General features: G+C 42.8%; 1 protein-coding gene across 1 annotated transcript; it reads right to left on the reverse strand.

Moving 5' to 3' along the window:
• Window positions 1–762: 762 nt before the first annotated feature.
• LOC125522481 (B3 domain-containing protein IDEF1-like) lies at window positions 763–4,298 on the reverse strand. Its single transcript, XM_048687540.1, has 9 exons — window positions 3,950–4,298; window positions 3,164–3,442; window positions 2,544–2,662; window positions 2,330–2,452; window positions 2,021–2,110; window positions 1,838–1,938; window positions 1,520–1,566; window positions 1,353–1,429; window positions 763–1,165 (listed from the first exon to the last, which is right to left on the reverse strand). Exons 1-9 carry the CDS (start codon window positions 4,104–4,106, stop codon window positions 1,127–1,129), a joined length of 1,032 nt encoding a protein of 343 aa, XP_048543497.1. The 5' UTR covers window positions 4,107–4,298; the 3' UTR covers window positions 763–1,126.
• Between the last annotated feature and the right edge of the window lie 5,129 nt (window positions 4,299–9,427).

Here is a 9,427-nt window from a genome sequence, read left to right on the forward strand (position 1 = left end):
CATGCTACGGATGATGAGACTCATGTCTTTTATGTCTTTTAATCCAAAAACAATTATTCCATTATAGTTTAGTACACCATATGAAATTAACTTGTAAGTTGTTTTTGTACCAATTTTTCAGCCCATTTCCCCACGTTTTCCCAGTACATTACCACTTTTATGACCATTTTCTAGATTATCTGTATGTTTTGTGATAGATAATATTTCATATATATGCACAGGACGTGCACATTCTATTATCAATCGTGTAGTACATCACTGTCATATATACTGCAGTTGCAAAATATCATTCAGTAATATGACTATGTAGTATAGTACATACAGTAGTAGTACGTCATTTCATCTAACAGAAACAGAGTCGATAACAAAAACTACTCGTAGAAATGGGTGGGTTTAGGCAGCGAAGCAAACTGGTTGATCCGGAGCGCCACCGTCGGCGACCTGAATGCACATCTACCATTAGGTTAATTTCGACGGTGCCTTAACTAGCATTAAAGGTTTGACGGACCAATGGCAGAGCATTTTACGTCGTTTATCATTCAAAACATGTGTCACCATCGGCTAAAAAAAACATGTGTCACCATCGGCTAAAAAAAACATGTGTCACCATCTATGATCTATGAACCACTGCTCTCTGCGTCTTCTTTCGTACAAAAAAGACGTTTTCTCAGCCCTGAGCTTGCCGCCTTCGACCTTTTTCATATCTTAACAAGACAACGCCACAGCACTCTCATCTGATTCTTCTGTGACAGAGAAACATCATAGCACGTCCAAAGTCCACGCCACTTCATTTATCTTATGGATCCGAGAATATTTACAGAACCGCAAATGCTATTCTGAAGGAGAAGGTAGAACTCAAAGTTTCCAAATGCAACTCAATTAGAAAGAAAGAAAGAAGAACAAAAAAATAGGCAAAAGGGTCTCCTCAACTCGGATGTCGCACTGTAGAAGCAAGCTCTTTGACAGCACGCACGTCCAATCTTTTTCCGTTCACTCCCCAGTTAACAAGTCAGACTGTCATGAATTCCCCAGCCAGCTCAACTCTGTCGAGTTCCCTTGGATTGCGAACCCACATTCCTCCCTTGAAATGTCCTCACTGACACGGTCGCAATCACATCCACATGCTCTAATTTGTCTGCTGAATGGCCTTCTCCCCTCGGACAATCTGCATACAGCATATAGGTAAGAGGAGCATAAATTTGGCAGGTTTGTTTAAATTGTTTTTCAGCGAATTCTGCCAAAAACCAGTAACTAATTAAGATCTACAGGGAGTTATAAATGCTGATCTTACAAATAGAATGTCAGGTTGGTACGTGTGAACGGAACAATTAGGACAAGGAAAGTTTACATACATATTTGCCAGGCACAGGATTTTTGTAGATAATGAGTGCGTCCCCTGCCTGAAGACCATGTGTCTTCACAAATTCACCTGACAAAAGGGCAGGATGGCTCAATTAATCACGTGCTCATACTTGGAAAATATTTAAAATTGAAATCACTTCCATGTTGAAGCATATACTTGTAGAATCCAGGATGTACATTCTGCTTTTGTTGTTTGGCCAGAACCTGAAATAGCATTGCATCAGTATGATAATACAATTGCAAGGGTCAGCATTTAGTCAACCTACAAATGTATTGGTTTCTCCATGCCATGACTAACTATCATTAACCAACACCCCAGTTCTTCCCCAAGATTTTGTTTTCTATAATTAAGTCACCATATTCAGGTTTAGCAAACATAATTTATCAGGGTTTTTTTGTTCAAAATTGTAACCACTTCCATGTTGAATTTTCCTGTGAAAGATGCCATAATATGAGTGTACGACTGAAAGGGTACCTGTACTTAAATTTCCACGTAATCGGAAGCACCATGTCATCCATCTGCAGTATCACAGGATCCCTTTCGCACAATGGTGGAAGACTAGCTTCTGCATCCTTCTGAAAAACAGTTGATGATTATGTTACAAACAATAATTCAGACTGCATTAGTTTTTTCACAGAGCATCATGATAGCATATACCTTGGGTAACACAATTCTTCCTACATTCGCAACATCACTCTTTGTCAATTCCTTGCGCAAAATAACTTGGTATTCTCCAGAGTTGAATTTCTGAATGCCCCCATGCACGCAGAAAAGGAAATAATGTGTTTATTATGAAAGAAGTATATGTCCATTTAATGTATCAGAATCCTGATTGTGCATTTTAACTATCGTACGATTTTACAATCCACCATTTGCCATTTCGCTATTAGCTTCAGTCAATGCAGGAAAGAAATATGTACGGTAAATCTGACTAAGAGAACATGTTACGTATGGTGTGTTACTTACACTGGCACAACTTTCATGACCTTGCTTCAACTCTGGAAGAGCGTCAACTGTTTCACATTTAAGTTCAACACCATTTCTGGCATCCATTTCGTCCTTAATTGTAGCTACTCTAGCAGGCATGTCCTGTGTAGTAGCCATTTTACAGTAATATACATTAGGCAGGGGCATACAATCTTGAAAGATTCTCTAAAGCTTAAAGGGTTCACATATATACCTCTGGAGCCTCAGGTTCCTTTGTAGGTAGGGGTCCTTCCATGGGAGGCATATGAGCAGACATGTTTGGTGCCAGGGATGTTGTATTAAATGACTCAATCCCGAAGCTGGATATAGAACCTGCATTTTAGATAGGGTATACAAAAACAAATTAAGGCGATCTTGCCTAGAAACCCATCATTAGTAGCCCCACATTTACAAGAATGAGAAATCCTGGTTATTACTAGTTGATGCCTCAGTTCAATGCAAGAACAAGAGATGTCAGGCCAGGCCGACTACCAATTACCAAAACAACCCAACCACATAATATGCACCGAGTACGGAAAGATATAAATACCTCAAAAACTAACTTGCTTGAAGGTCATAGGTACATAAATGACACCACATGAAATAAGCTCAATTGAATTTCTAGTAGGAAGAAGATCTACTTATTGTTTAAGACTCTTAACTCTCTAGGTGATGATAGAAAATCCAAAATGCTTTCAGCTTTTTGGGAGGAGAAACCATTCCATTTCTGTTTCTCTTTACCTAAAAAGCATAGCGGGTACCATGCATTGTTGTTCATTAATAAAAGAAATGGGGCACAGAGTAGGAGTTGAGGTGAGTAAAATTAAAATGTACCTGGATCTTTAGCCTGGTTGTTATCAAGGCTGAAAGGGTGGGTGTGCTCCTGATTAGGTGCAGGATAGTAGCTATATGCATTCTTGTTAAGCATGTAATGGGTCCAGAAAGCATAGCAAGGAGATAGGCTGTAATGGTATGCATTGGCAGTAGCTGTGGAAGGAGTGCTCTGCACAGCAAGGGACGTGAAGGCACTGGTAGACGCACTCCAATCAGCAAACCCCCTTGGCGTCGGAGGCTGGCGAACAGCATTGTGTGTAGATGCATCAGGTCCAGGTCCTGCAGGTGAGATGTACATTGTAGTTTCTTGTAAGGCCACCGATCAGCGATAAGAAAAGCAAATGACAGAGTGAGCCATAATGTACTAGTAGTAGATTAGGCAGCAAGACATTAGACATGTGGTATTATATTTACATATACAAATATACAACGACAGTACAATGACAGTTGACATCACCATGGCACGGTCATCAGTAGGTATCTTGGTCTCTTGTCTCCAATAATAAATAATAAATAAACAAACAATAAAACCTAAATCGGTCTACGCGAGTTGCAAAATCAAGCAAGTGCCGTTGAATCAGACCGCAGCAGGAATGTAGAATAAAGAATATGACCTCGAGCGGCTACAGATAGATTCTGGGGCTAGGCACATGGTAGATCGACAAAAAGGAGACGAATTTGGAAGGGATTACCGTACCCTAAATCCAGCAAAGCGGGCGCGCATTGGCGGTTTCGGCAGGTAAAAACGCGAATGCGCGATTAAAGAAAGAAGAAGGGAGGACTGACCATTGAGGGGAGGAAGGGGAAAGGGGAGGTTGTGGCTGTGGTTGGGGTTCTGCGTGTGCACGGCGGCGAGGAGGGCTTGGTACTGGAACTGGTGCGGGTGGCCGGCGCCGGCGCCGCCGCCGCCGCCGCCGTCGCTGGGCCTGCCGTCGCCTCCCATTCCCCTTGGCCTTTGGCAGACACCTCTACTCGCGCATCTACCAGCCAAGCCCTGGCTTCTCTCTCTCCTCTGGCCTCGGCTATGGGTGGGAGGAGGGGTGGTAGGGTAACCCAGGCAGGCAGAGGCGGGGGCACGGGAGTGAGGGGAGGGGAGGGAAGGGTGGTGGTCACTGACCTCTTCTCTTCTATCTATCCTTTCCTTCCCTTGGCTATTTGGGAGAGTTTTACAGTTATAAAGCTTGGACTCTTTCCTGGCTTCGCCCGTCCATCTCTCCCCCTCTCTGACTCTCTCTCCCACCCTTTCGTTGCCACGGTGACACACGTGAGTTATAATTTCTTTGTTAAAACTTTGATAAAGTTATTAGTTAAACTTTGAGGGCCAAAGAGAAAATGCAATTTCTTGGAGAGAGAAAAGCTCTACCTTTTCGGATCTAAAACTCCCTGTAAATTACCGTAAGGATGCTCGTAGCTTCGTCAGTGTATGTTATACTTTTTTTTTCATAGTGCATATTACACATTCTAGTGCAAGAGGGGTGACATAAATACCATGAAAAGTATGACATGGCTTGATTGCATCTGCAGTGATAAAACTTCGCTGCACATTATCACATGATCTTCTATGAAACAGAGCCTTTTATAAACTGAATATGGTGTCTCACCGGCGGATCTACTCCAAGTGTCATACTTCTCCTTCTCCACGTGCGGAAGGCGTCGCCACCTTGTGATGATTTTACGCTCTTGTTTCATACCTCCTCTCTCTATCTCTCTCTCTAGATTAAGGCTTTCATGTTGTTGTCGAAGTTGAAGGGAGCAGTTGTATTTCTCCTTCGAACCGTGTGACGATTACACGTTGATGTGTGTAGAGAAAGAGATGTACCGAGAAGCGTGTAGTGGTATGTAGGGCTAGGGAGGGTGGAGATTGATTATAAGTATTAGGTGGTGGGTAGGAGAACCATGGCTCAACTTGAGCTGATTGTGGAGGAGAAGATATCATATCACCCTCTTCACGAGATTTGACGCAAACAAATTTGACAATTTGTTGCTAATGGCCAACAATGACATTTGTAATATTCAATCTTCAAGATGAGATAAAGATGTGATCCACACATCTCACAAGAGGGCGAATTATCAAAACGTCATATGTATCATGTAACGTCACAGAAGTACACTTTTTTGCCATATATATCTACCGCCCTAGTTTTGGCCTTTGTTTTATTAAAGAAAACCATATGGAGCTTATGTAGGTGCAGCCCACAAAACCTCTTGAGTTTCACGACGGGCACACGAGAACAAAGTTAATCATGTTCACCAATTTACATGTATTTGGAATCCCTCAAACACCACTTTGAAATAGAAATATGCCTGCCGAACTCTAAGGTGTGGTCACTTGACTAATTACTTGTATGGTGCACCTTAAAATGAAAAACTATTCAGTCTGTAGGGTGGTTTTGCAACTATGACATGTATGTGGCTTGTTGACATTAATTGGTTGCTAACAAAGTGCCATGTATGTTGGGCGTACTGTCATTTCATAGAACATTTGCTTCGAGGGTATACTGTGGATTAGACATATTGCACAGAGACCAACCGTAGCCTATAACCTAAGGTAACTACTTGAAACATAAAATGGAAGTTAAATGAACCATTTGAACAAGCCAACAGCAGGCATCGGCTCAAAGACCAACCAACCAAAAATTTAGGTGAGTTATTCGAAGGACGTTTCTCGTGAATGATCTCAAAGTTGTTGTGTTCGTATTGCGTTTGTATCTACCATATATATTTAACAATGACAAACAACGAAAATCATCGCCCATGCTCTTCTTTGGCTGGCCAGGTCATCCCAACAACTGAGTCAATAGAAAGGCCAACCACACCCTCCACGGTACACGACATGTACCATCTGAACATGGTACTCCTACTCAGAACAACATGAGGTGAACCTTGATGTCCGAGCAGATCATAGAGTCTGAATACTGCGGAAGTGAGCCCAACTACCTATTGTAATGGGTTGTAAAACTTAAGTCCCGATGGACGCTTGATGCTTTTGATGCTGCTAATTCTTTGTGAAGCGAACCGACTTATGAGTAACATATATAGATGATCCTTGCCCATAGCTTTCCTTGACGACTTACTTTTTATGACATGAGACTAAAACATAAAACAGAAGTTATGTGAACTGTTTAAAGAGACCAACCGCAGGCATTGTCTCAAAGACCGCCAATTGGCGCAGAGATCAACTGCGGGCCTGAAGTTAAGTGAACTATTTGAAAGATTTTTCCTCAACTGTCTGCAAATTATTATGCTCATACTACGTTTCTATTTGCCTTGACAATGATCATTCACATAGCTTTCCTTGTCGATTTACTTTTGATGACATGGGACTCTATTCATGATGACCCCTACAACTACGCAAAGACCAACTAAAACTATAAGTTAAACAAGCTGTGTGCAGTGGTTGGCCGCTGATTTGCATAGGGTGTCTGGTACGCGCCTCTTTCATGCTCCAGCCGGGTTAAAAGAAAACCCGAACGTTGCCTGGTCGCGATCCAACTATTTCCCTTAATAGTACCCTTATTAGCATGCTTACTTACAAACTCAGTCTACTGGAGGACGAACCCAATAAAAGGCATCGACACATTTGCCCCCATTTCTATTTTCCTTACACAATGTAGCTTCCATCTCATATACTTATAATTTTGCATGTTCACAACAGAGGACCAACCTCTGTGACATCTGCGTAACATACCCTAACCATGCCATGACAATGGTGCAAATTTTGATCATCTCAACATTATCGTCCCGACTGACCATGAGTATGGCTCGGTACACCTATAGATTATGCAGTGCACTGCATTGAAAGAAATACTTAACATGTCTAAACATATAACTTTGACATGTACAGAAAGTTCCATGTGTCGCCTACTAGCAACTCAATAGATGCTTTAGAAGAGGCTTTGACGTTTGTGCGCCTAACGGGTCAGCATATGAGACAAAGATAGAAGATCGAAAGGGTCACACTTTAATAAACGATATCAAATGGGACCTCTTACTTTTTGTCCATGCTGTGAAAAAGGGTGATGATTTTTGTTTCACATTCCCGCGTGGAAAAAACCATGCTACCCAATTTTACACCCATGGATCACAATGGCATTAGAATGCAACTATACAGTAACTATACACACATGTACCTACTCAATATGAATGTACTTAACAATAAGATATTGATTTGCTCATGTCAAGCACATCCCATTATGTAAGTACTAATTATCATTAACACCAACAAATGTTAGACAATGACAATCGTTCCCCATGTGCTTCATTGGCCGGCCAAGGCAGACCACACCTCCCATGTGCTTCATTCCCAATGACTCAATCGATAGAATGACCGACCACACCTTCCATGACAAATGTGAGATCCCAAAACACGCCATCTGGACAAGCGTAGCATCCAAAGGTCGGGCACATAGGTCAAAACACGCCATCCGGGCAGACCACGACATCTACAGGCTGTTGCCATATTTCTATCTATAGTAGTAGACATGCCGTAATATGTCTCACGCACACGAACGGTTACAATAGATGACCCATTGCGCTAATGGCCCAAAGACCAACTGTAGCCTGGAATTTAGGCAAAGTTTCTGAAAGTAAAAGCCAAAAGTTAACTGAACCATTTGAAACATATTGCAAACCAAAAGCTAAGTGAAATGTTTAAAGATTGCACATCGGGTTGGGCAAGGCGATGTCGGTCGCCCAGGCTCTTGTCGTCGCAACCCCTGTCTGGATGACCGCTTGGCCTGCCCTGGTGACCCTAGCCGGATAGCCCCATCAGACCACCCAGTACGCGCACACCGAGTCGGGCACGCGAACGTACCTGACTGGCGCAATGGAATCCATGCCTGCCCATCTCGGGCGACCCAAGCCACCGGACACGATAACTTTGGAATGATACTCACTGTTTTAAGAAGTTATAATTGGAAGGCTAAATTGAATATGGTTAGTTAGCATCATGTTGCTTGTCCCCTAAAAGGGGACATTCTTATTTTTAACACCCAAATCATTAATTTCATACCTCAAAGTGATCAAACCTGATAACTTCCGAGCAGTACAAACCATTTAAAAAAACTATGGCATCCCTACCAGCCAGTACTGCACGAGCGAGCACATGGCAGGAGCATAGGTGACAGTGTCCTAGACTAGGGGGGCTAACCACGTCGACCTCCAATAGTAGGCCGGGTCGAGGACCCCCTAGTAATCACCAAGTGGGCCAAGACTGCCATGCCCCTCGGCATGCTCAAGATGGAATCCTTCGAAGAATTGGCGCATACCCCAAGACACGATCATTGGCATCTTTATCCCTAGATGTAACCGACCTACATGTAACCCTAGGTACCCTCGGTCTCTATATAAGCCGAGGGGTTTTAGACCATGGGGTAGAGAATCGTACATTCACATACGATCTCGAGGTAGATCATCTTGTACTTTGTACTCCATCCACACAATATAAACAAGAGGAGGAGTAGGATTTTACCTCTTCGAGAGGGCCCCAACCTGGGTAAACACCGTGTCCCTTGTTCATCATGTTACCATCTAGCTAAGATCACCATCTCGGGACCCCCTACCCGACATCTGTCGGATTCAACTCCAACATTGGTGGCCCATACAGTTCCCGCGGTGTGGTCAAAACAGCTCGGTGGCTCATCTTAGGATTGACGAGAACATTGGTTGTGGGAAGACCTTCTTTCTCGGACAACCTTTTATCTTTGGCAGTGTCACGCTCTATGCCGATTTAACTGGCCACCCCAGCTAGATCAAAAGCTTTGCTCCATGCTAGACCATCATGTTTGGAAACTTGGAATACGCCGCGGATGCTGATACGTCTCCAACGTATCTATAATTTTTTATTGTTTCATGCTATTATATTGTCAATCTTGTATGCTTTATATGCAATTTCACCTCATTTTTGGGAACTAACCTATTAACCCAGTTGTCGGGCGACAGGGTCCAACTCCTGGCTCTGAAGGATATGCTATAGGTGTTCTCTCAGTCCACTGGTCTGGATGTCAACTATCAAAAGTCTTCCATTATTCCAATCAATGTTGACTCTGCTGTAATGCAGGATTTAGCAACTGCTTTTGACTGCAAAATTGGTACAATGCCATTTACTTATCTGGGATTACCTGTGGGGACCACCAGACCCAAAATGGTAGACTTCATGCCACTGGTTGACTGTATGGAGAGAAGAATGACTGCCAGTTCTTCTTTCCTTAACCAAGGAGAAAGGCTACAGTTCCTAAACTCGGCTCTATCCTCTTTACCAATTTT

The sequence above is a fragment of the Triticum urartu genome, chromosome 7 (assembly GCF_003073215.2).
Source record: "Triticum urartu cultivar G1812 chromosome 7, Tu2.1, whole genome shotgun sequence".
Taxonomy (NCBI): domain Eukaryota; kingdom Viridiplantae; phylum Streptophyta; class Magnoliopsida; order Poales; family Poaceae; genus Triticum; species Triticum urartu.